The sequence below is a fragment of the Arvicola amphibius genome, chromosome 13 (assembly GCF_903992535.2).
Source record: "Arvicola amphibius chromosome 13, mArvAmp1.2, whole genome shotgun sequence".
Classification (NCBI taxonomy): domain Eukaryota; kingdom Metazoa; phylum Chordata; class Mammalia; order Rodentia; family Cricetidae; genus Arvicola; species Arvicola amphibius.
The window spans coordinates 16,720,370-16,748,318 of NC_052059.1; the positions used below are offsets into that span (position 1 = coordinate 16,720,370).

Below are 27,949 nucleotides of genomic sequence, written 5' to 3' on the forward strand. Positions count from 1 at the left end.
GACAGCGGAGACCCCAGCCAGTGAGCTGCTGAGAACTCACTGTCTGGCATTCTCTTAGCCTTTCCTCAGAGCCAGAGACAGGCTGGGTGGCAGCTGAGATCCCACTGTGAGCCTCAACCCCTAGGACCTGGGGAAGGAGGTTCCCTGCTGGTGGTTGTAAGCCTGGCTTCGCATGCGTGCAAGGTAACTTACCATTCAGGTTTATTGGTAAATTAAAATCTGTGAGACTGGACCTTGCTCTGAGGCTTCCCGCTTAGTTTAGTAGTTTGGGGACTTTAAAATAAGTAAAACTTAACCATAACAGCGATTCAAGCTGAGATTGGGTTGTAAAGCGACTGTGCGAAGTCACTGGGGAAACCCCGAAGTTGGTGCCGATATTCTCTGAGTTCACGCTGGGTGCATTGACGCATGCCCTTGGCCGCTAGGTGCCTTCATTCCGGGTCCCCACACTAAGCTAAAACGGTCTTGCTTCTTCCCGGCAAACACGAGTGCTCTTTCCCTGGGACATCCAACCTCCCCTGTCTGGAACACCCCCTGCCAGAATGCTCCGCCCCTCAGCCACTGGTCTGCGGCCGCAGGGCCGGGAGCTGGGGATTAAAACTCAGCGAGCGGGGTCAGGAAGGAGACTGAATGCGGGCGAGCGGGTGGCGCACGCCCAAGTTCCCCATTGGCGCGCAAACTTAAGTTACTCTTACACGGGTAGTGGCGGCCAAGCTAGCGTGCGTGTTTGCGAAGGCGTGGCTGGGGTAGCTGACAAAAGTGCCTTGTCGTCTTTATTCCTCTGTTGGTCTCCAGACTGAAAACAGCGGAAAGGCTACCGGACTCCCACAGGAGCAAGCAGTAACATGCAGCCGCCGGCAAACCCGCGCGGACGCGCCTTGGTGGCGCTGCTGCTGGCCTGTGGCTTGCTGGGGGTTTGGGGAGAGGAAAGAGGATTCCCACCTGCCCAAGCCACAGCGTCTCTTCTGGGGACTAAAGAGGTTATGATGCCACCCACTAAGACCTCCTGGACGAGAGGTTCCAACTCCAGTCTGACGCGTTCCTCAGCACCTGCGGAGGTGACCAAAGGAGGGAGGGTGAATGAAGTCTCAGCAAGATCCTTCCCTCCTCCATGCCTACAAACTGTTGAGATCAACAAGACTTTTAAATACATCAACACGATTGTATCCTGCCTCGTGTTCGTGCTGGGCATCATCGGGAACTCCACGCTGCTGAGAATCATCTACAAGAACAAGTGCATGCGAAATGGTCCCAATATCCTGATCGCCAGCCTGGCTCTGGGAGATCTGCTGCACATCATCATCGACATCCCCATCAGTGTCTACAAGGTAATGCACCTGATCTGCGGGGCTGCAAGCGGTGTGGGGGCGGTTGGTAAGTGGAACAGCATTTGGAGTTTGGAGGAGGGCTTCCTCTTCTCCTAGCAGTGACCATGGACCAGATTTTCTTCTCGGTTTTTTTTCTTAGCCACTGACAAGTGTAACTTTCTGAGCCATGATCTCGTTATTATTGGAAAGAACTGGGGTTTCCAACCCAGACACACTGAATCAGGGACTCTGAAGTAGATGCTTGCAGTTAGATATTTAAAAAAAAAAAAAGAACAAAAAAACCCAAAAAATAACAACAAAAAACCTTTCTGTGTGACTATGACAAAACTGAACGTTGAGAATCACAAGCTGCAAAGTCAGTTTTTCTAGGTACAGCCTCCTAAAAGTATGCTCCTGCAAACTGGGAGTTTATTAGGAAGGCAAATCTTCCCCCAAACAGAATTTACATCTTTAAACGCACAAATGATTAGTGACCAAGGTAATTTTAGAGAGCATTGTTTTGAGGACCCAGAAAGTAGGGGTCCAGGAAGGTTCTGGGATTCAGTGGCTTGGAAGAAAGGCAGAGTAAGTAAAACGCAATTCCTTGCTGCAAGTAGCCTTGGGGGTTCTTCACGGAATAAATGTCCAGGTCCAAGTGTTGCATTAAATGTGTTACTTCCTTCATCCATCCCAGCAACCCACAAGTAGACAGTTATTACCATTTTACATGTGACTAATAGGATGCTCGAGGGCTCTCTGTGAGGCAGAAGTGGCAATCAGACTCCAGTATGTCAGATTCCCAAATGCAAGCCTCCTGACATTATCTCTGCTTATTTCGTGAACAAGACAGAGGAGGGCTCTGTAATGAAGTCTATAAAATTTCCAGTAGTTAGCAGTGCTGTGGTTTCCCACAGTTATCAGAAGAAATGGGCTCAGAAAGCAAGGCAGGACACAGACATTGTCAGTGTTGACTCTGGGTGGTTTGGGAAGTCGGGACACACCCTGGCACCTGTGGCTCTCATTTTCTTCTATTTCCCAGTAAGGCTTCTGGTGCCACCAAAGGTGAATTTGTGCTGCTTACAGAAACAGATCAAATGAAAGAGCCAGAAATGTTGGGAGCTGTGCAAATGTGAACCACTGCTTCCCATCGTTAGCAATAGAAAGTCACACATAAGAACACCCCGAGTATAAAGGAATAAGAGCATACTCTGTGGGCCTCTCTGCAAGGAGAAGAGATGGTGCTAGGTTGGGGAAGGTCACGTAGAGCACCACAACCTAAGTGACAGGAGTGGTTATCACAAGGCGGCCCTTGGCGTTCCCCTTCATCCGTCTCTGGGAATCCTCATCCCAGTAGCCATGTTTTAAGGGAATTCCAGACATTTCTGAGGCTTAGAGATGGAACATAGATTAGGATCCAGACCCTGGAGGGAAGTGCTACCAGAAATACAAGGAACTGCTGAGATCTGGGACAGCAAACGTTTTGACGAACTCTGAGGGTTAGGCTGGAAAGTGTCTAAAATACAGTCACGACCCTGGTGGGATCAGAAGTGGCCAACTTCCTTCTCAACGAGTGGCAAGTGAGGTCTTCCCACGGGGGCAGAGGGGAGCTCTTCAGTGCAGCTCTTCAAAACTGAACTGAGAAGTTTTACAGTGGAAAGTGTGAGGGATTTAAAAATAGCCGAATTGGGATTCCTCTTCAAAGAGGAGATTATGATCTCTTTTTTTCTAGGTATGCACAGAAAGTTGGTGGAAGTTCTGTTTGGAGCAGCCTTGATTGACCTAAACATTTAACCAAGTTAGAGACCTCCCTATATCAGCCGGCCATTGAATGGCTGTGTGGGAAGGTGGGGCAGAGAACATTTTCCTCCCTGGTGTTGCAGCCAGACCAGATGTAAAAGGACCCTTCTGAGACCACTGTTCTTTCTGCCTGCTCAAATGGCTATGCTGATAAACCTGAGAATGTCTGACTGAGTATGCGGGTTTCCTTTCAAGTCCCACTAGTATTCCCCTGGGAAGTTACATCCTTTGCCCTAGAGTGATTCCCAGTACTAAAGCTGTGCTTTTGTTCCTAAAACGAAGTGATGAGTCATTAGAAAACTAAACAGTTAGTCATCAAAATCTGTCTGAAACCCATCATCATCAGTGTGGGTCCCAGAGTTATGAGTGTCGGCATGGACTCCTACAAATCCTGCGTTGTTTCCTGTGGTTAATTTTGAGGCAAAAGCAGTGGCCACTATTTATTGGGCACTATGCACTCATTTGATTTAATTAAATTACTTGGATGATGTGAGACAGGATGCATTGCTATCAACCCTGATTTAAGTCATTGAAGAGGAGAAGAAGTAACTTGCCCATTATCACACTATTAGAAAGTGGTTACTCTGGACCTGAACACAGCTTATCTTGTCTTAGAAACTGTAACCTTCCCTAGCACAATCAAGAATGCAAAAACCCAGCATGTCCTTCTCCAGCCTGAGCTTTCTACGGACCTCAGCTTGATTGCATAGGTGGAATTGTGACACAGGACCACATTAAGTAAGCCACATGGTAAACATTTTCAGAATTCATTTGAAATGTCATAATTGAAGTCTGGGAGTCCTTTTCAGATAGTCTATAATATACACTATTAGTGGATGCTATTCAAAAAGCTATTTGCTAGAACATCTATGATGAGTTTAAAAAGTCATTTCAGTCCTCTAAATAATTATGGCAGCATAGAACTTTTTAAAAATATTATTTAGAATTTTAGGACACTTGGCTTTTTCATTCCTAAAGAATAACTTTGGTGAGCTGTGACTGCTGTTTTAAATATTCTCCAAGGTGAGAGCTTTGAATTGCTAATCTCTAACTCTTTGACAGGTTGTTAAAATTCTCTTTGGAAATCCACTATATGTAATTTTGGGCGATTCAGAGTCCCTTGCCCCTTTTATTGATATGCCCTAGCAGCTCAGGAATGTCTTCTTGATCTATTACATTCATCTGAAGGTCAGTAAACACAGAGTTCAATAATTCTGACAAACCACAGTATGTCACAACTCCTGTCGATCCTTGAAATCATTCTTAGTGGGCAAGGTTTCACATGAATTCTGGCAAGGAGCTAACAACCTTGGGAAATCTGCCTGCCCTGCCACATGCCCCACCATGCTCCGCCATGCTTCTTTACAGAGCAGGGTCCCTAGAAACTTTCATCTGGAGCCATTCTGCCCGATGGTGTCCTTTATCAAGAGGACCCTGTGCTGAATGCTGGGGAAGAGTTTCAGGACCCTGAGCAAGCTGAGACTACTAAACACTTCAAACACTCATGTAAATTATGTGTGAAACAATAAGCCCTTTGGATCCTTTGCACTGGGATGCATGGGGCTGTGCTTACATTCCAGAACATAAAACAGCTGAAACACATGGAAAATGCAATCATCCACAGTGTATGGTTTGAAATGACACAAGGATATGATACCAATGTCACATGAATTTGTAGATAACTAAGTAGACAAATAACATCTGGCCCTGGGCCTAGGTCATAGTAAGCAAATAATAAAAGCTATTAGAATGTTTGTGCTTGTGTATTAAAACAAGAAGGAAAGTTGATGTTTGGAGTGTTCTTTTTTATCTTTTGTCATTACAAACATGACTTTAAACATCACAGTTCATACACCCAAGTTTGCACACATGTATATGGGTAGCTACCTTAAAGGGTAAATCCCTAAAACTGGAATTGCTAAGTCAAAGAGTGTACGTACTTAAAATTTTGATAGATATTGTGTTATTACTGTAGTGTTGGTTCTGATCACTAGCTTAAATAATATCTCTAGGTCGATAGGCATATGTTAGCATCTGTGGTATGCTTGTGAGTCACCATGCCCATGACAACATGCTGTGTATAGACACCTGAACTGAAAGCTACTGTTGAAATGCCCAGTGGAAGGCTTAATCTCTCCTTATTCACAAGTGGCTTACTATGGACTTCCTACTTACACTTAAATGATGGAGGCATCTACTTTGTTACATGTAAGAACCTGCTGTCTGACTGCTGTAGCAAAGCTACGTAGAAAGCAACAGAGTTGACAGTACTAAAGTGCTAAAGTGCTTTACTATCACTGGGCGGCTGGTTCATGGTTTGACTGGTGTGAATTAGCAGCAATATTTTTAAAAACCTGATAGGTCGCTGGGGATAAAGTTTAAGTTCTTGAGCAAATAATGAACTTTTAAATTAGTATGTATTTTACTTAAAAAGTGTAATTTTTGTGTTGTTCTTATAAGAATAACTGAATATATACAATTCTCAAATAATAGCTTCCTTTTGTGTATGCAAGTTGAACTTTATGTAACCTGATTGTAACCTGAAAGGCCCCATTAGCTTTCTCTATTAACTACTGTGATAAGGATCTAAATGCAGTCTGTGTGCAGTGGTGAAAATTAACTTAGGAACGCACTGGAGTGCTGTGAGTTAGTCTTGCTGTGAAGACTTGTTAGGCCACCATAAGAGAGAGAGAGAGAAAGAGAGAGAGAGAGAGAGAGAGAGAGAGAGAGAGAGAGAGAGAGAGAGAGAGAGATGTGGAGGCACAGTCCTAACAGGCGACATTGCTGATCTTTAACATTTAATCACTTGTGTTGGAGCACACAGAGCCTTGAGTCAAAATGTAGGAGTCCTTCACTGAGCCCGCAAATCAGTTTTGAATGAGGTGGCCGTGGCAGGAAGTCAGGCTTCTTTTTTTTATAATTATGATTTTGCTTGTGACACCATCAATTTTCATTATGAATAAATTCACTTTTCTCACCACCCTACATTGATTCTCTGAAGTTACAAACAATTTTGAGTAAAATTAATCGGAAAAGTAAACGCTGAGGGACCAGTCTCAGAGCTAACTTTTGAGCTGACAGTTTTCCTCCCAGTAAAGCTGAAATATATGTAGACACAGCAATAGAAGAGATTTCAGTGTCCCTGGGAGGAGAGTATGTCCTCCAAATTTAATAATAGCGCTCTTATTACCACTCAAGTAACTGAGATATTTCAGTTATATCTTAGTGCTGTTTAAAGACACTTCAATGGCATAAGCATTTTGTGCCAAAAATGAAACCAAGGTTATCTTTGAGATTCATTTATTTGAGGAAAAAAAAATGGCCAAATTCTCTTTGGAAAAGAGCTAATATGTGGGGAAGCCATTGTCTCTGGGTGACTGGAATCTACTGGCAGCTCTATGTGCACTCCACATCTTGGGTCCAGCTGTCAGAAACAGATGGATGCCTGCGCAGAAGTGCTGTCATGCAAAGGACATCAGATCAAGGGGCCTTTCCACTTAGAAAGCTTGGCCCCTTCTGTTTGAGGGTGTTGGCCAAACCAAATACCAGATCAATAGCAGATTCAAGTAACCCAGAAGCTCAGGACGTCACATCCCCCGTGTACTGCTTCACAGGTTGGCTGCAGACTCCTGTGACAAAATGCTTAGCAAACACTGGGCTCTTCGCAGTAAGAGCTATGTTTGCCTTTGATCTGACACTTGGACCCCATGAATCAAAGTCCCTAAAAAGGGCCAGGTAAAGCTTCTTTTGATACTGGAAAGCGAGTTACCAATCAAAGGCTTCACATTATTTCTTTTCCTTGTTCACACAGAGTGAGTTGTTCAAACACTGGAAATATTTTCATAGTTGTACACAATGATGATACGGCCAAGCTTTGTGTCAAGGCCAAGAAACTCGGTTCGTCATTTCACAAGGAAAACCATATAAGGTTATCCTTGTGTAGCTGATATGCTATAGCTGATTATTTTTAGAGAAACATGTCAAATGCTAATAAATGATTAAGTGATTTAGAGTGTGCTGACAGAGAAAGCCCGAGCTGAAATAAGATTTTAGTTGTAATTTATGATGTGAAACCGTCTCCTTCAGAGCTCTGCAAAGTCTTCAGGGGGTTGGCTATGTTCGGAGATGCATCCCAGACTGTGTCTGAATACACCTGGGCCCACACAAGTCTTCGGTATTCTTGGTGGTTTATATTACACCCTCACTCCTTCCCTGGGGACTCTCAAGTGAAAACATAGAACAAGAAAATAACCAAAACATGGTGGAGAATGTAGGGAGGCGAATGGAGAGCAGGGACAGACAAGGCTGGCCATGCTCATTCTTGAGTCAAAAGTTTATCAGTCAAGTTGACCGAGGCATTTTCCCAAGCAAGTCTCCCCTGATTGGGGCTCCTGCTCCTCCTCCCTGCCTCAGCTTCACTGCAGATTCCAGAAAGAAGACAAACTAACCTCAGAATGTTTACACTGTACACAGCCTCTTCCCCTCACTCGGTGATTTTAAAGAGCTTTTAGGTTCTGTAGAATTCAGACATCTCAGAGAAGATTATCAGTGTCCCACAAGAAATTCCCCAGCAGTGCTGGACCTAACTGTGGTACGAAATGACCTACAATCTTTTGCCACATTCATTCTGTCTCTGCTTCATTCTGAGTCCTGTGGCTATAAGAACCCCAATTCTCCAATCTCTTTAGGCATTATGGGGATCGTCTTAGGAGGTCCAACTCAGATAAATTAACCCAATGGTTTTGTTATTTCTCCTAGTTGAATTTCTTTTTTTTTTTTTTTGGTTTTTCGAGACAGGGTTTCCTTGTAGTTTCTAGAACCTGTCCTGGAACTAGCTCTAGTAGACCAGGCTGGCCTCGAACTCAGAGATCCGCCTGCCTCTGCCTCCCGAGTGCTGGGATTCAAGGCATGCGCCACCACTGCCCAGCTGAATTTCTTAAAAATACATAATGTGTCAAGAAATCTTTTGAACACAAACTCTGGCTATGCTTTTAAGTACAGATAATGGGACAGTAGTAACCTTTATTTTTCTTTTGTCACGCTAAGGACCAAATCCAATGTCTTTCCTGGCCTGTTAGAGATTGAGAAATAAATTTCATGTTGGTGGTAATAGTAGAATATATTTAAGTAAATTTGAATATCTCCTAAGAAACATTTTCGGTATTTTTACATCTCTAATATTTCTAGAGATTTGTTACAAGCACTTTATTTACCACCAGAAAGCCAGCAGTCTATTTGGTCACGTGATATGTGAATAGATAAAACAGGTTCCCAGGGTCTCTGCTTTACACTGCTGCAGGTATCACTGCACACACTGGGATCTACTTAAGTGCTGCACTGAGGGGCACCAGTTGGTACAATATCTGGTCACATATTTCTAGCCCACATAGCCTAATGTTTAAGAGACTATTTCATTATGATCAATGCTTAGACCTTTTAATTTATGCTCGTCCCTGAGGACATGGGTACAGTAAAGATGTATTTTAAGTGCTATGGACTTAACTAGAAAGTATTGTAAGTTCTTTCAGTGTATAAATAAAAGCAGTTCAGACATGGAAGTCCCTGAATGAGACTGTCCAATGTTATTAAAACAGTAGTTCAAACGACTCCTCCTAAAATAAAACTTATCTGCTAAAGGAAACTGAGAAAGAAGAAGAACGAAGAGGAGGAGGAGGAGAAGGAGGAGGAGGAGTAGGGGGAGGAGGAGGAGGAGGAGGAGGAGGAGGATTTTCTTCCCCAAAGTTTGGAAATGTAACCACCCCATTTTTCCCTTCTTGGGGTGCTTATACAATAAAAGCTCTTCTCTAATGCCAAGCATTTCAAAGATACGTTCCCAGCTCATGGAACAGAAGCAACTGGTTGTTTCTTCTACGGGTTGTTAACCCATCCTCAGAAATCATCTCTTACCATCCATGTGCACCAGAATCTCTGGTCCGTAGGAGAGCACAGGATCTCCCTACGCAGGGAGAAGCAACAGAGTCTGCTTCGTGTCAGTCACTTCCTTGACAGGTCTGCAGTGGGAGAACAGCTGGAGGAGAAGGATTACCTTTCACCTCTTCCTGTCAGCTGGGAAAGTCAGAGCTCAACAAGAAGGCAGCTCTCCATCAAGCAGTCATCCAGAGGACCCAGCCCTAAGGCAAGAGAACCCGAACCTGATCAGCTCAGTAGAAGACACAGAAGACACAAAGGCAAAGGCACCTTCGTCTGGGTTCTCCAAAGAGTATATTTAAAGGATGAGGTCGGGAGCACTATGGCAAGGCTTAGCTTCAATTTCTGTCTCATGGTCAAATCCAGTCATGTGTTCACTTGTTTTATTCAACAACCATTTAATGAGTGACCACCATGTGCCAGGCACAGTTCTGGGCATGCTAGATGCCATAGAACAATCTACAGGAATTTTTACTCAAAGCTCAGCAGGCACTCCTAGTTTGAAGACTATAGAAAGGGAAATGGTTTGTGTGGTTAATGAGGGGAGGGGGCATTTCTTTGTACAAGATGATTCGCTTTGGCATTTCCTGGCTTTGGAGGTTTGATTCCTTCTGGTATGAGCTGGGAATTAGCACATTCTTCCCCCCCCCCCCATTTAATTACCCAAGAATGTAATTTTTAATTAAAAGGAGAAATGAAAAATGTAAAGCTTGCTGAAGTGGTTTTGCATTTGTTTAATAACCTTAGTGACAGTATTTGTTCCCTGCTCGTGTGATCCTGTTAGAAAAGTTTAACAGTTATGCAATATAAAAATAATATTGCAAGTTGATATTAAAATAACTTTGAGTTCTCATGCCTTTTGCTTTTTAAGCTTAGAAAAGATTGTAAATTGGAGAGTCAAAAGTGGCGATTACTGAGTATACTTCGTACGATCGGCCTGGTGGTGTCTATTTTCAACTTACTGTTTATTTGTTTGCTTCGATCACTCTGAGGAAATGTGCTGGGGAATAAGCATGCAAGCCTTAGGGGAAACAGGCCAGTACAAACATTTTGTCAAATAAACACCGCAGTGCAGTGCTTGCAGGATACATCTCCAACAAAATCCATTGGGTTAAATAAGAGCTAAGGAGTTATTGCTCTCTGGCCCACCATGCTGACCGTGAGATGTTATCGATCCGAACTGAATTTATTTTTAAGTATCTGTAAGTTTAATTTCTGTAGAAATGACACACTGACCCTCTTCTTTTTCTTTTGTGATGGGGATTGAACCTAGGCCTTCACACCATGTTAGGCTTGTATTTTGAGATGGGGTTTGAACCCAGGACCTCACACCATGCTAGGCTTGTATTCCGTCTACTGAGTCTTCAGACCAAGACTGGTTTTTTTTTTTTTTTTCAAATCATATTTGATTCATCTTTAACATCAGGTCAAACATTTAAATTCTGTAATTAAAGGGGTAAAACCCAGGGATAAAAACAAAAATAGAAAATAAGCAATGTGTTATTGCTGCATTTAAAATGAAGTTGCTTCTTTTTTCTCTGGAGTGTATCAGTGTCCAATGATTGGTGAAAGAGTGAAATTTCCACATATGATTAAAAATATCTAAACGTATTCACTCACAAGATTTCAAAAGCTCTGTCTTGGTTGAGAGTAAACGTCTGGCAAGCTTCACCGGTTTTCCATAAAGACTCAAGTTTTAAGGAAGTAGACATCTCTGCAACCTCAGCAAGTGCCAAAGACTGATTTCTGAAGATGATCACTGGAGACCATGTGAATGACTGCGCTGAGCACCAACAGGGGACATGGACCTTCCCAGAGGGCCTCAGACTTTGCTGGGTCTCCACAAAACCTTCTGACTTTACCTTTTTGGGTTAGAGAGCTTGAGGGTAATGTCTAAACAGCGAAGAAGGATCAAGCACACCATTTTAAAAGTCCATTTGGGGCTTTGTAGAGGAAGAATCCTAGAGACCATCTGAAATTCTCTTCTTGACTACAGAATAATGGCAGCAATACGGTGCACTCTTTCCTCTTCTCTCAGAGAAGCAGCTGCCAGTTTGGAATTGAGGAAAGTGTGAGATACTGAAGGCCGGTGAAAATTAATGCTCTATTCTCTGCAGCCCCTTTCCCTTCAAATCTGTAGACTGGAGAGTAGTAATCACTCAGTTATGATTAGGCTCCTAACTATCTCTCTGTTGAACTAGAACAGCTCTGTTAGGGATTCAAGTTTATGTTTGCCTGTCTTCTGTGATAGCATGGGTCAGAGGTTGTGTTGCAGGCCTCCCAGTGGTATGAAGAGCAATAGCCCAATGTCTCAGCTGAGCCAAAAATAATATCAAACTAAAAACAGATCCTAGACACAGGGTAGAGCTCATTTTCATTGGTCAGGATGCTTCCCCCTTGTTGGCCTGAACACTCACACCTCTTGATTCTTTTTATGACTGTACCCACCTACAAAGGGGCAGTATTAAAATATTTGGAGACAGTTTGAGAAAGGAGGAAAAATTTTAAAACATCCAAATGTTTGACTATGATATAAATAAAATAGCTTGAAATTTAAATCAAGTCTCTTTATGAAAATTATTAGAATAAACAGATGAGTGGATAGAAAAGTGATAGATAGTAGATAATGATACTGATGATAGATGATGACTATGAAGATAGATAGATAGATAGATAGATAGATAGATAGATAGATAGATAGATAGACAGATAGATAGATAGATGACACATATAGAATGGAAACTGACTAAGGGTATTATGAAGCTGAGAAGTTTCACTGTGTACCATCGACAAGCTGGAACATGGTAGTCTGTCTCCATCTGAGCCCAGCAGCCTGTCAACCAAGGGAGTCACTGATTTAATTCCTAGTTCAGCACCACAGAAAACAAGAGGAGTCTAAGCAGGTTGGAAAGAAAGAGATAAATTCTTCCTTTTTGCACTTTCTTTTTCTATTTAGACTCTCAATAAATTGGAGGATGCCCACTCACGTTACAGAAAGCAATCTACTTTACTAAATCCAAAGATTCAAATGTTAATTTGGGGCCTGAGATATACCTCAGTGGTAGGTGCTTACCTCACATGAGCCAAGCCCTGAGTTTAATTTCTAATAACAAACATACCATTTCACTCTAAACTAAGGTTGTGTTAGCCCCACCCCCACCCCACAATGCCTGTCAATCAAATAGGTATTTAAAGTTAACCATGACATTACATGCTTTAGGACACAGTCTTATGCTGCAGATAGACATTTTGCATACAACTATGGAATTTAAAACAGTTTCATTTAATCTAAACCTGCTCTTTCTGTAAGGCCAGCTTTGTAAAGACTGTTAGGCAAATATCACCGTGGTTATAAGCAGGCTCTAGAGATATGCAGTTGGGTGCAGGTGTGGATCTGTTACGTAAATTGTTAACTAGAGCCAGACAGGGTTAGGATGAAGAAGAACAAATCGTCCTACAGTGTTAAGGCTTAGACAGTAAAGCCCGTGTTCTTTTGTCCTGTGTCAAGGAGCGATTTTGAAGCAGCTCAGGTGGAAGACTCCAGTGTGGGTTTTCACCAGGGTGCACTCAAGAGACTGGATGACCCTGTGCTTTTGGGAATCGCTGACCAAGCATTTGCTGGCTCAGACACTTGTCACCACCTTGCTCCTTTGTTTTAGGAGACCTCAAATCTTGCCATGTTGGCCACTCAGAGAAGTGCCTGAGTGTTCTTGTAACAAAGCAGCTGGCCTCCTCTGCGTCAAGTGAATCCAGAGAGAGTGGCGAGGTCATCATTTGTCTTTTCAGAAACATACATGCCTTGCTGATTGCCATATTTTATTCATCATGAAGAGTTTAGTAAGCCTAATCTCAACCAAGGTGAGGTACATAAACATGATCTTTGGGAGGGAGCTGACCATAAACTGTGTGGATATGTATGTAATGGTCATAGCAAGCTAATAAAGGTCTAAGTGCCTCAGACTTCCCTTCTGTAAAAGGAGAATTGCAGAGATAGGGTTCCTTAGTATTCCCATGAAGAATCAATAATACAATAAACGTGAAGTGTCTCCTAAAGCACCTGGCACCTTGCCGGAAATGTGCAAATGTTAATTTCATTGCATTGTCCTGATTCATCTATAGCCAAAGAGAATGATTAGACAAAGTGTTATTGTCTGAATTATTTATAAGAGATAGAGTCTACCAGTGTCATTCTAGCCATTTGAGTTCTTCTTATTCAAAGGCAAGTAGCAAATCTTTTAGATCTGAGTTCACAGCTGGGTCAGAGCTAAAGTGCCCAGAGTTTCCCACCTACATGGCTTCACTATTCTCAAGATAGATTCCATGAATACCCCAACTGACAGCATCTTATGCCAAAAACTCTTACTACCTGGTTCATATATATGGCTCTCATTTATATAATATAAATATATAAAGTATATATTAATTAATTAACTAATCATTCTTTGTGCACACGTGGGCACAACTTGCTTGGCACTTTGGTGTTGAAGTTCTTAGCATTCACTGTTAGATAAGACTAGTGTTCCACTTCTCACCCAGAAACTCACATAGTTCCTTCCAGCTTTGAAAGCTGGTCTGCAGGGAAGAGGGTTCCAGCTCAATTATCCTATATTTTACAATCATAATAATATATGTCTTCCAATAAATTGACCTTTAAAGGTTTAAAATAGGAGTTCTGTGGACCCTGAGTATAGTGAATACGGAGTCCTCTATATGTCAAACAAAGAAGAAGGGTGCAATTACTTTTCTTATCAAAGTAATCCTGAAAGATAGAGCCACATAATATTGGCTTTGCCTTACACAAAATTTAGCTGAACTTCTATTGAGAAGAATTTTTATTATAAACCAGGATCAGGTTATGTCGGAGTCTATAGCAGAACTAAAGTCTCTTTCTGGAGAAATTTTAAAAAAACGTTCTGCAACTAGAGAGTTGAGTCAATTGTTAAGAGCACATTCTGCCCTTTCAGAGGACTTGGTTCTATTCTAGCACCCTCATCAGGAAGCCAATAAATCACCTCTGACTCTATTTCAAAAGTATCTAATATCTTCTGGCCTACACAGGAACCATTTCACACATACATACATTCAGGCACACACACAAACATACACATTAAATAAATGACTAATCATTTATAAAGTATGGACTGGTCATACATGGCCTCTTGGGTAGTTATCTTTGCTTGGAATGTCACTTTGGATAGCCATTTTATTCTATCAGATGCTCCAATAAAGTTAGAAACCATAGAAAATTAATTATAGATAAAACCAAGAAGTTAGTGTGGCCATAAACCAAGAGGGATTTTGGATGACATATCCAGCAATCAGTAACATATCTGCCTAGGCCAGATTTTAGGAGATCTTGATCAAAGACATACCAGTGCAAATGAGTTCAAGATTGGGAAAGAAATAATGTAAAGAGTAAACATATTGATTAGTTCCAAAGACAACAGAAGACAAGCAAACAAAAGAGAATAAAGAGACATGTCTGGAGACAAGCGTCTGTGTTAGTAATTGTGGTAGTGTGGGAGAAAATGGCCCCAAAGGGAGTGGCACTATTAAGAGGTATGGCCTTGTTGAGAAGAAGAGTGTCACTGTGGGGTGGGCTTTGTGGTATTTTCTCAAGTTTCACTAAGTGTGACGTTCAGTCAACTTCCTGCTGCCTTCTGGTCAAGGTGTAGCCAGCATCACATCTGCCTGCACCTACAATGCTCCCATCATTATGGTAATTGACTGGACCTCTGAAACTGTAAGCCACCACCCCATTTTAATGTTTTCTTTATGAAAGTTGCCACGGTCATGGTATTTCTTCACAGAACTAAAAGAAACTTAATTAAGACAGTAATAAAGAAGCTAAAATTAGATAGTCTCAGCTCATTGTCTGTTGAAGAAATTATTTTGAAGAGAAGTTTTCAATGTCTATGACCACATTGCTTGTCCACTCGTTGGCTGTTCATCAGATTGTGATGGGGTGAACTTGACTGGGGTGTGCTATATTCAAGGTTTAACCACTACATGTTTAAAATCCAAGTGGGCCATGATCAGAACATCCTAGTTTCTGCCCTGGTTTAAGGCTTTAAGGTCACTTTTCTTTTCAGGACTTGAGAACATAGTCGCAGTTCTCAAATTAATACAAACATATGTCTTTGGGAACAACTGGTTGGAAGCAAACTCATGAATAGAATATAGGACCTCATTTAAGAGGTTTTTTTTTCATGGGGCCTAAAATGATTTCCCAACAGTTAAGAACACTGAGTGTTGTTATAGAGGACCTGAGTTCAGTGCCTAGCACCTGCAATAGCTCATAGCCACTTATACTCCAGCTCAAGCAAATCTGATGCCTTCCAAAATGGAGATGTGCATAAACATACATGTGTATGCACACACATTAATAATAGTAATAATAACAGTAACAACAGCAACAATTTAAGTAGCTAGTGATTGAGTTTCCCCTTCCTAGTGTCAGGTCTCTCTCTGGTGGGGTAGCTGGAGTAATAATCTCTCCTATGTTCATTAATATGGTTGGAACTGGATTCTGTTCCAAGGTGCTACACTTACCTGATACAAAGTAGTATGGAACACCTTATTCCATGTCCGGTTGGCTTCTTGGCAGATTCTTGAAGTCATTCTTTTCACAGTATGGTTCATTTTACTGTCTTTCGGGCAGACCATATTCTCCTCGAAGTGTGTCATTTCCTGATGACATTATGACTTTGCATACTTCCGGAGCTATCACAAAGCAACCCCTTTAGCCCTCACATAAAAACCACTAAGTAAAGATTGTAGGATTACAGGACGGTATAGTGGGCACGAGAGATGAGGAAAGGAAGTGGAGGGCAGGAAGAATTCAGAGAGACTTGAGCTACGAGAATGGTCATGGGTGGAAGAGGGTCCTGATTAGAAAGGTCTAGACGTGGTCAATGTACAATCTATACACATATAGCTATATCAGTGTCAGCTCCATTACTCTCTACAAATAATATACAGCAAGACTATAAATTTAAAAATAAATAAAATGGAGGAAAGAAGGAAAGGGAATTCTTTCCAATTCTGTCCTTGTTGATAGGACTTTCATCTTGTTTTTCCACTCTCGTGGCTTCTTCAGTTTAGGGGAGTCTTCAGTCCCCCCCATGGCTTCTTCCTTACTTGAAGGGCACTAATTGTGACCCAGGGAAGGGTCAGTTTTATTCATTCTCTTGGCTCTTGTCACAACCCTTTTCATTTTCCCTGTAACATTCTGAGCGAGTGCTGCCACATTTTCTGCCACATTTCTTCAAATCCTCGGCCAGACCTCTGCTGCTGTAAGCGTTAAGAGCAACTTCCACTCCATGTGAGATGCAAGCTTTTAAGGTGCCATTCACTTCTTGCCATTCTCTTTTTATCTCAGGAGCAGTGAGGCTAGTCAAAGTCATATTTATCTTTTATTTTTCTGGAACCACAAGGTTGGAATTTCTGAGCCACTGCTATGCTCAATAGCTACACCTCAAAAATTCTAACGATCCTCCTAATAATTTTGTTTCATCTCTTATACTTGAAGATGATTTACTTTTTCTTCTGTTGAGGGTCTGTCAATGGGCACTGTGTAACTTTAAAGGCACAGCGATCTACCACTATTTACATATCACTTGGATTCTGCCCAAGAAATCTCCAGCTGCGTGTGGTCCAAAAGGAGTGTTGTTGGATCTGATTATACATATATGCATATCCATTCTTCTGTCTTGCTTTCTCATGAGCCGCTGGGGTTATTTAGATAATATAATGTTCATGAAAACCTGAGTATCAGCCCAAAGGAGAGATAGTTAGTGCAGAGCAATTGCAGCACTATTTGGGAAACTTGTGGAGACAGAGCCCTGGTGAAATTAGAACAGAGGTTACTTCTTCATCTTTCTATTTTGCCTGAGGAGGATAGGCTAGGGGTTGTGACCTGCTGAAGCAAACCTGTGCGTTTGCACCTATCAGGTTCTTTCTGATAAAATAATGTGAAGGCATCTACAAAATGCACTTCTTCCTATTTTCCTTTTACCTTGTAAAACAATTCTAGTAGCTAGGGGGCATGGAGAGCACTGAGGGTCCTGCTTTTTAGCCATATTCCTCCAGAGGATGAAGTATACTGAGAGCAAACAACGTTGCAAAGAGAAGTCGTTTTCTTTCTTTTCCTGGGCTCCTCAGTGAAAGCAGTGCAACCCGTAGCTGAAAGCTGCAATTCAGGACTAAACTGGGGTTGCTGAAGACATGGAGATAGACAAACACAGAGCACAAAACAGCAATTCCTGCAGAAGAACAAAAGAAGAAACCCAGCAGTGCCTCGGAGGTCCCCAAAGCAAGACTCCTTGGGTCAAACGAGGTCCCCAAAGCAAGACTCCTTGGGTCAAACGGCCTTGACAGTACCTGTGCTTGAAACCTGAGAAACCAAATACAAATGGAAAGAAGGAGAACCCTCAAAGTGGTGAGGTGGCTCACACAAGTGGTTCAAATCAAAAGCACACTGAGGCTTAGAAGTATCGCTGCTCGAAAGGGTGTTGTGCCAAAGGTACATTTTCCCGCAGAGAAGAAAATCTTGAGAAATCTCCAGAACGAACAGCACCCCTGACTTCCTCTGGTGTTTGACTTGGTGTGAATGTCCCAAGCAGCTCACCATGATGACCCGACTCCTGACTGGTTCACTGTAGTCTTATACAAAGCCCAAGAGACGGGCGCCTAATAACGCAGTACAAACTAAAAATGTAGAGAAACAGAAGCTCGGGGAAAGCTCAACCAGGGAAGTAACAACTGGGAAGGATGAAGACAAGACCTCAAATCCCCTCCAGCCATGACTATGGGTTATATAAGATGAGAAGTCACAGGGATAAATCTGGTAGCTTCACAAGTTTTTCTGGAATCAAGAGTTCCAGAATTTTCAACACCAGTGAACATCTGGTATACCATTCAACACTGTACAGTTGTGAAAACTAAGCTTGTAAATCACATGTAACATGTTTAGTTTATTTTTTGGTTTTATATATATCATACACACATATGCATATATGTGTATATATGTGCATATATACATATACATATAAGCAAAATTGTACATATATGTATTATTTTTTCTTATTAATTTCACAATGAGGCACCTCATTGTCCAGCTCACAACCACTTTGGTACAAGTCCTTCTTTTCTTGACCACATTCTGAGCAGCAAGTTGACTTTTAAAAATTAACCAAAAAATAAAAATAACATTGTAACAGTTTCCAGTTCAGAGCCTTGCAAGTGGATATTGAACAAGCATTGAAATGCTTATACCTTCAACTGCTGTTTCTTTGGCTAGTCACCCACTTCCAGTTTTGAAGGCTTCCTGCTCCCCTTCTAGTTTCCTGGGCTTGTTTTGAACACAGGACCTTTTGTCTTCCCAGCATGCTCGGGGATGGTTTCCTTATTACTTTAGCCAACTCTACACTTCCCTATTATCTCTTCAGAGAGATCTTACTGAGAAGCTTATCAAGAAAATACCTCACATCCCGTCACCCCTCATGATTGGGCTACTTCTGTTGAACATCATTTCAAGTATTGATGTATTTTTATCTTCCTCATTATATGTAAGCTCTAGAACCAGTAGTCTGCCCTGTACTTAGAATAATATTTGTAGTGAATACTCAGTAAACATTGGTTAAATTAATTAACTAATCATGAGTTGATGGACTAATACAGAAGCTATCATACATGTTGTAGAATCTATTTAGTTAATAGACATATAATGTCTTTTAAAATGCTAATTAACTGAAACCTTTTATTCATTATGCAATTTCATATAAAAATTGCAGCCGGGCGGCGGTGGCGCACGCCTTTAATCCCAGCACTCGGGAGGCAGAGGCAGGCGGATCTCTGTGAGTTCGAGACCAGCCTGGTCTACAAAAGCTAGTTCCAGGACAGGCTCCAAAGCTACAGAGAAACCCTGTCTCGAAAAAAACCAAAAAAAAAAAAAAATTGCAATTTTTCTTTAAAAATTAAGGAAGTTTTCTATTCAGGGTTCCTTAACAAATAGCACATGATGCTTGTCAGACAGAGACTAAGCCAGACCCCACCACTCCTATGACCTCCCTGACACCAATGACTGACTTGCATTGGCTCACCCTTTACTATGAATGTGCCTGGACCTGTATGTTCCCAAACCCCCACATAAAGTATATATGTAGAAAGTCTCCCAACCTTTGTTCCATGGGTCTGTGTAACTTTTTCAAAACCAATTTAGAAATTAAACCCATCTTGTGTTCATTCTTGCCATCTCAGTCCTAATGAGACACACGCTGTAGCCTGTGGTGCCCGTGCAGGTTACAGAACAATCAGCCAAGCCTGGCAAGCTCATCAGAGTACCACAATCAGTAAAAGGGCAGAAATAGCCAATGGTGTTTCAGAACAGATCTCACTTTTGTAAGATTATTTTAAAAAAATAGATTTTAAAACCCTTAGATTATAAATATTTTTCTTTATTTTCAAAATATCACGAATGTCTACCAGATGTCTACCTTAAGAGATTCATTTACCAATATAGGGCACCCAGTGTCTAAGAAAGAAAACGGCTATATTTAATAGCAGATGTTGAAGCCCAATAAAGGGAAATACACACACACACACACACACACACACACACACACACACACACACACATATATGGAATGAGAAAGAACCACATCCTTTTGCTCAGTATCTATGTGTTTTAGCAGCATGAATATTTGCCAAGCTCCTGCAGTGTGTCAGACACCATTGGAAGCAATTGAGGAACTCATACTGTCTCACATTCCAGAGAGTCAGACAGCAAAGCTAAACAAGTCATAAAATATTTTTTTTTTTGATTTTTCGAGACAGGGTTTCCCTGTAGTTTCTAGAGCCTGTCCTGGAGCTAGCTCTTGTAGACCAGGCTGGCCTCGAACTCAGAGATCCGCCTGCCTCTGCCTCCCGAGTGCTGGGATTAAAGGCAGTAAGAGTAAGAGCCACAATAAAAAGAAACCGGGAGGAGGGTGAAAGAGGTGGGAGGGTCTGGCGAGTAGCTGGAGTAGCCATGTGATCTAGGTAGGTCCTGTGGGGAGAGGAGATCCGAGCAAGACCTGAAGGAGGTGAGAGAAGGCACGCCTCTCTGTTGTGAGAAGACTGTGGGGTAAAGAACGCCATAGACCAAATACCCTGCAGTGGGCAGACACCTAGTGTGTTCAGGGAGCCGTGTGGCTCCTCCGGCTGAGTTAGCTAAGTGAACTGACTACTGATAAGAACGAGACCTTGAGTATCTCCAGAGTGCTCCCCACAAGGGCAGTCCAGTCTTCTCCACACAAAACCATTTTCCTTTCTGTTTAATAAACATAATTTTAATGTGCTCATGACCTAAGGTTGGAGGCTTTATGAAATATGCAGGTTCTATTTTCTAAAGGAATATTAAGCAACTGGGGTCATAGGCCTTGCTGATGAGACCCTGACAAAACCACTGTCCACACACAATGACCTCACAAACTGGCTGCGCTTGTGTTATCCTGAACATAGTCTCCTGTTTTACATGTGGTCACCGGTGCTTTTCAAAGGGTAGTCTTTTGCCCTGCCTGTTAGTCACCTGCACCAAGCCATGAGTTCAGATGCAGCCTCACGAAAGCCCCACTAACAGAACTTCATGTCCTCTACGCAGCTGCTGGTGGTAGATTGGCCATTTGGATCGGAGATGTGTAAGCTCGTGCCCTTCATACAGAAGGCTTCTGTGGGGATCACCGTGCTAAGTCTATGCGCTCTGAGTATTGACAGGTAAGAGTTCGTTCTTAGGCCAAGGTGATCCTACACACCCTATAACTATGTTACGGAGGAGGTAAGCTGCGCAGTTCAATAAAATCAAACTCTCTACCTGCTTAAAAAATAACTCTGTTTACATCTTCAGATATCGAGCTGTTGCTTCTTGGAGTCGAATTAAAGAAACTGGGGTTCCAAAATGGACAGCCGTAGAAATTGTTTTAATTTGGGTTGTCTCTGTGGTTCTGGCTGTCCCCGAAGCCATAGGTTTTGATGTGATTAAGACAGACTACAGAGAAAAGCCTCTCAGGGTCTGCCTGCTTCTTCCGGTTCAGAAAACAGCCTTCATGCAGGTAAGTGTACTTTGCTTTTTCTTCCTGCACTTTCCTTATAAATATTTAACTATTTTCCCTCGTTCCCCATCTTGGTAAGCTATTGATTTATGACTACCTTTGGCATAAATTAAGAGTTTGGATCCCAGACTGTGAGGTTAAGCATTACTAATGACCCCACCTGCAAGAATCTGGGTAATTACTTCTCCAAGAATACCCTAGGTAGCAGGGATCCAGATAAATCAGATTCCTACAAGAATGGCTGTGGCTTTATAACTTTTGTACCTAAAGTCCTAGGAAGATAGACACTGTTGTATAACCTACCAAAGACAACCCAACATTGTCAGAGAAACAGGTGACTTAAGCTTCGTTTAAATAGAAGATACCTGATAGTATGGATTTAGAATGCCAACCTGTCCGTTCATACCTTCATGTGTTAATATGTATATTAATTTATAATTACATATAAAATATATATTATGTAATTAATAAATATATATATAATTTTGGCTATCAATTAAAGAACTTTTGATCAGAAAATAGAGAAAGAAAGGGGATATTAGTCCCTAAAAGATAGATCCTAAGTACAAGAGTTTTGTCAGCCGAGCAGTGGTGGTGCATACCTTTAATCCAAGCACTCGAAAGGCAGAGATAGGCAGATATCTGTGAGTTCGAGGCCAGCATGGGAATTCCAGGACAGGCTCCAAAGCTACAGAGAAACCCTATCCTGAAAAAAAAAAAAAAGAGCTTTTTCAACAGAGAATGGTTAATACAAAAGAGGTTGAACTATTTTTTATTTTACATGGACAAAGCTTATATATACCTTATGAACTATGCATTTAATAATAATTAAAAGAAAAAAGCAGACACTGAAGTGAAATGGAGAATGAGGTTGTTGTTTACTAAAAGGGTAGTACCACATCAGGACATAAAATGCTTTCTCGCAGGAATATAGCTGCATTGATTAATGTTTTGAAAAAGTAGCAGCAGAAAAAAAGCACAGGAAAAGTAAAATACACAAGCATTTTCTAAACTGGCATTACATGTATACGTCACATATCTAAATGGCTAGTGTAGGTCTGTTCACACATATTTCTCACACTAAACACTCTTATTAGCAAGGGAAAGCGTCACCCAAACACTGTGATGGGTTTACATACTTAACACCAATAGTACCTAAAATTTGAGGTATTTGGTCATCCACTGTTTTATCTTCACATAGGAATTTTGCTTAAATCTTACTATACTGTCCCAAAGAGTTGAAATATGTCCTGTAATGTCATTTTACTTAATTCAGGGCTTTAGCTATGTGCTTAATAGATATGACTCAAGAAACACATAACAGATGTGTTACAAATATCATTTTACTTTTATGAACTTACATTGTTTTTAGTTGACATTTGATATATAAGGTTTTTTTTTAAGAAGAAGATGTTAATCATAAAATTTCCCTCTTTCCTACAGTTTTACAAGACAGCCAAAGACTGGTGGCTGTTCAGTTTCTACTTCTGCTTGCCACTAGCCATTACAGCAATCTTTTATACCTTGATGACCTGTGAAATGCTGAGAAAGAAGAGTGGCGTGCAGATCGCTTTAAATGACCTCTTAAAGCAGGTAAGAGAATGCAAGGACCTGGTGAGCCGTGACTGTGATGATGGTGAGTCTTTGGTTTGGTAAATACTGTTATTTATCCTGTCTGGGGAGAGTATGTGCTGTGAATACCAGTGGCTTTATAAGGGCTTGTGATCCTATTTCAGAGACGAGAAGTGGCCAAGACAGTCTTCTGCCTGGTTCTCGTATTTGCCCTCTGCTGGCTTCCCCTTCACCTCAGCAGGATTCTGAAGTTCACTCTTTATGACGAGAATGATCCACACCGATGTGAGCTTCTGAGGTAAGAAAGATAGAATACAGTGGAACGGGGACACACGTGCCATGAACAGTGGTGACTATTGGGGGGAAGGGAGGCCAACAAGCATGAGACAGAGGGGAGGGGAGGGTGCTGTGGGAGAGGAGTGAATAGGAGTCACGTGTGAGGACACGTGTATGATGGAGCTCACTGATCTGAATGCTAACTTAAATTTTAAAAGAAGAGAAAAACAGAAATAATTATGTAATTGCTATTCAGATGTCTCCCCATCAGTCCCCCTAACAGGCAGAAAGAATATGATTTTCTTATCCTTAGAGACCATTAAGACTCACAATTTTACCTTCACCCCTGCTTTAGATGGATAAGTAAAAGGGATGCAAGAAAACCGTGGGCTATAGGCACAGGATGTCAAATGATGAGTGAATAGCGAGACGAAAAGCATCAGATCCACATACACATCTATATATACTATCAGATCTTCATGATGCACACAAACCCTGCCTTTCCGAAAGCCTCATCACTTCCAATTGAGAACTGTATTTCTAAAGAAGACCTTGGTACGGAAGTAATGGTAGGAGAGGGCAGTGTAGATGACAGAGACTGAGCGAGAGAGAGAAAGGCAGGCAGAGAAGCTAAGACAGAGACCTGCACTAGAAAACTAGTGGTTAAACTCAAATCATTCAGTGTGGGCGATTTTGGTTTTCTTCACGAAAATACAAAGGTGCACATTAAATGTATACTTGAGGAAACATGATTTTTACAGACACATTTTGGGCTTCTTGCAGCTTTTTGTTGGTTTTGGACTACATTGCTATCAACTTGGCTTCTCTGAATTCCTGCATCAATCCAATCGCTCTGTATTTGGTGAGCAAAAGATTCAAAAACTGCTTTAAGGTAAGAGAATAATCTAAAATAAAATGTTTCCTGTGATCTGGCATCAAATATAGGCTTTCAGAACCACTAATATTTCTATCTAGAGAAGGTTGGCAAATTGCTAATTTTCCCTGTGTTGCAAGACATATGACATTTTTAAGTATCACTTTTGTATAAAAAGCACTATAATAAATATTTGTTTGCAAATCCTTATCAGTAATTACCCATGCCTTAGCCACTTAGCAGTACTATTAGAATTGCTCCGATTGACAGAATCACATGCAATGATAATGTGTGTCATCCAGGGAAATAAGATTGGAACGTAGCCGAATGCACTGTCCCTCTGATTTTGGTAGATATTTTATTTTTTTTATTTTTTTGCATATATAAAATCTTTAATACAAATTAATAAAAATGATTACAGAGGGGAAATTCTTTTTGAAGATGGCATTTCTAGTTTTCTGAATCCTCATTAAACTTCCAGGTAGATGTTTTATTATTGTCCAGCTACCATGTCTGTTATAAATAAGTTCATTGTCTTTTCTTATGGGCTGTGGAAATAAAGTCAAGGGCTAAGAGATGCCTAGGCAGGTGAGAGTGTTTGCTCTGCAGGAGGGTCCAAGATTAAGTCCCAAGAACACAGGTAAAAAGTCAGCCATGTTGTTCTGGGTGCAATGGCAGACCCCTTTAATCCCAGCACTTGGGAGGCAGAGGCAGGCAGGTCTCTGTGATTTCAAGGCCAACCAGATTTATGTAACAATGCCCTGTCTCAAAACACCAGAGAGAGAGGGGGGATGGGGAGAGAAAGAGAGAGAGAGAGAGAGAGAGAGAGAGAGAGGGAGGGAGGGAGGGAGGGAGGGAGGGAGGGAGGGAGGGAGGGAGGGAGGGAGGGATTGCAAGTAGTAAATGCTTTCAACTCACAGAGCCGTCTTGCTGACCTTAACCGCATCAATTTTAAGGGGAAATGAGAGGATGTGGGAAGAAAGGGACCAAGAACCCCACACTTACAAGAAGAGTCAGAGGCCAGAGAGCGCGAAGAGTAGCGACCGTGTGACTGAGTACACACATAACCAGTTGTTCTGTTTTGTGCAGTCCTGCTTGTGCTGCTGGTGCCAAACGTTTGAGGAAAAACAGTCCTTGGAGGAAAAGCAGTCCTGCTTGAAGTTCAAAGCGAATGATCACGGATATGACAACTTCCGTTCCAGCAATAAATACAGCTCCTCTTGAAGAGTATTCGCTCAGTCTCATCATCAGTATTTTGGACAGATATCATTAGAGAAAAAAAAAAAAAAAACAAAACCTTTGCCAAATCCAATGGGAAACTGTGTTTGCAGGAAGGCTTCCACAAATATAAGGGGGATTATTTTTAACAGCTGTAACTTTTAACACCTGGTGTTCCATGAGCTGTTCACAGCCTAGGAAATGGATGAAATGAATGAGGTCTCTGCGGGAAAGCACTTAGATTTTTAGCCAGCACTTCGACATGGCTCTTGAAAGCTCCCAGTGTATTCATATGCCGCTTACACTGAAAAACAAGCTCACTCAGAACCTCTGTTTATCTTCCAGCCACGTGAATCTGAGAAAAGGAAAGTGTGACATCAGGGAAAAAAAAGTTTCAAATATAGTTTCAATTACTCCATTTGAAACCTTTTTAAAAAATTCATTAATAAATGTTTTGTGCATGATGTCAACACCACTTAAATTGTAATTGTATGTGAAATGCAAAATCAGTGTGCTTTGTGTACTCTTTAGGTCACTGCAAACACTTAAATGATCAGAAGGGGGTGTAAGAAAGAGATGGAGTCTAGATGTTTCAGGATCATTATATTCTTTACATTCCAATAAGAGCAAATGTCACAGAGAGAAAAAAATGGGGATGTGTGAGCTGCTCTCACTAAGACTTCTGAACATCCCCTTCACAGGCATGAAAGGAAAACGCCAAACAGAACAACACTACCTACAATTTTTCATGGTTCTTTCAAATGTCTTTCTACAGCCGGTTTGATTTCCATTTGATTAGTTTCATCATCTGTAAATACTTAGCTATAAGCACTACATGTAGATGATTTAACAAAGGGCAGGTCCCAGCATTTGTATCTTTATGACAAAGGGATGCCAGGAACCCGGTAAGCGACAGAATGTGAATTGCCCGGTGCATTGTCCACATGGCAAAGAAGCAAGGCGCATCCTTCCAGCCACGCTGTGGTTAAAACAGTCCACAGCACGATATAGTTAAAAATACCATGTCTTAAAGTCGTAGGAATTAGTTACTCTAACCATCTCTCTTAGAGCTATTTTGCTAATTTTTTATATATTTTTTTCTGGAAATAGCCAATAGAAAGGTGATCTGGACATGGTGCTTTTTCTAAAACTTAGAGGCAAAAGCACTTTCGGGAACTGCAAACGCTCCACACTGTGCATTCTTAATCTAAGTGTGGTAGGTTCACTTTGGATGAGCAGTGTGTGAAGAATGCCCAAGAGAACTCCAAGAGAGAGGAAACGAGGTGGGGTAGGAGGAAACCCGTGGGGAAAGGGTCCCATTCTTAGCCCGGCGTTCGTCACTGGCGCGTCATAGTCAAGTCAAAGGTCCTGGGTCTGCTTCAACAGAACACAGCGTAGCGTTCTCAGAGTGACCAGGGAACAAATCGAGCCCAAGAGTTTTAACTTTGTCTTAAAATATAACAGAATTTCCTTTTTTTTTTCCCTTTTAGTAACCCAGGCCACATGTTGAAAATGAGCTAAGAATGCAGTTTTCTGCCAAAATCCACTGTGACAATACAATAAACCCGAATACGACAATGAGGTCAGAAAGAAAGGAAAATAATGACCTGGCATGCCACAAGGACTCTATTAGGAGTCACCCACAGTTCTTGTTTACGGGTTCCTCCCCACCATTTTCTACTTTTCAATATAAAAGACACCCCAGATTTTCAATTTTCAATTAGTTATGGGTCTCCATTACTTTCACAATATGAATGTATTTTTAATTCCTATTAAGTTTTAGAACGATTTTATTGCTATGTAGTAAGTCCTTGCATCTTAATGTTCTTCTTGTTTAACCCAAATGCTCTTTCCCTCTAAACATCAGACTCATGAGCAATAATCATCTTGTCAAATTATGAAATGGCATAAGAATACGATTCATACAGTAATTGTAAAATAAATAGCATTCGGTGGATTTTTGATTCAAAATTTTAGCATACAGATAAAGGGTGATAAGAACCAATATAATCTCTGCATAATTAAAAAATCAAGATAAGAAAACATGCCACCATATAACTTTAAAGCCTATTTTCTAATATTCAAGCTGCCTAATATAGCAACACATAAAAACAGTGCTAACGAGGATGTTCTAGGTTAAAAGATTTAAAAGTGATTTTAACCTATTTTTGCCTCCATTACTAGGATCATGTTGGTCGGTGTTCAAACACCTTCCAGTATCAACAATGTACAACCGCCAAAGGAACACTGTTTTTTGTTTGTTTGTTTGTTTGTTTGTTTTTTATCAAAACTTGGGTTTGTTGCGTCTAACATTCAATTGTAATATAGCCATGTAAAATAGTTGTGCTTTGTTCTGCTATGGTCACTTAAAGTGGCAGCTTATGTAGTTGCTTACTCCTTGTTTTGTGAACAAACCAATAAATATTCAAATCATTTCAAAGAGCAGCTTTATCTATTACCATGTGGGCATCCATCGATTCGTACTACCTAAAGGGTTAAAGCGGGGGGGAAGATGCTGTAAATGAACATTATCTATGTTGAATATATCATTATCAAGGAATGAAAGTTAAATTAAATCGCCACGATTCTGAAGTTTGCCATGCTTCATTGCGCATGCATAGTCATTTTCCACAACCGATTAACTTCTTGACAATCACCGAAAATCTTTGCCTCTCTATCTGCATAGCTTCCTTTGGAGGCTTCCCATCTTTGAGTCTCACCATGCTACACAAACATGAAATAAGATTTGGGCATCACTCATTGCATTTCTCAAGCAGCCTTTTCGTGTTGACTAGGAGCATGGTAGAATGACATTATTATAGGCTGAGTGCAGAAAATCTGAAGTCTGAAATACTCCAAAATCCCAAACTTTCTGAAAGTGGAAAATT

General features: G+C 41.3%; 1 protein-coding gene across 1 annotated transcript; it reads left to right on the forward strand.

Annotated features, from left to right (window-relative positions):
* The first annotated feature begins 590 nt into the window (after positions 1–590).
* On the forward strand, positions 591–27,501 carry Ednrb (endothelin receptor type B). The gene is made up of 7 exons (XM_038310053.1): positions 591–1,328; positions 20,674–20,786; positions 20,917–21,121; positions 22,565–22,714; positions 22,858–22,991; positions 23,753–23,861; positions 24,933–27,501. Exons 1-7 carry the CDS (start codon positions 846–848, stop codon positions 25,065–25,067), a joined length of 1,329 nt encoding a protein of 442 aa, XP_038165981.1. The 5' UTR covers positions 591–845; the 3' UTR covers positions 25,068–27,501.
* The last annotated feature ends 448 nt before the right edge of the window (positions 27,502–27,949 follow it).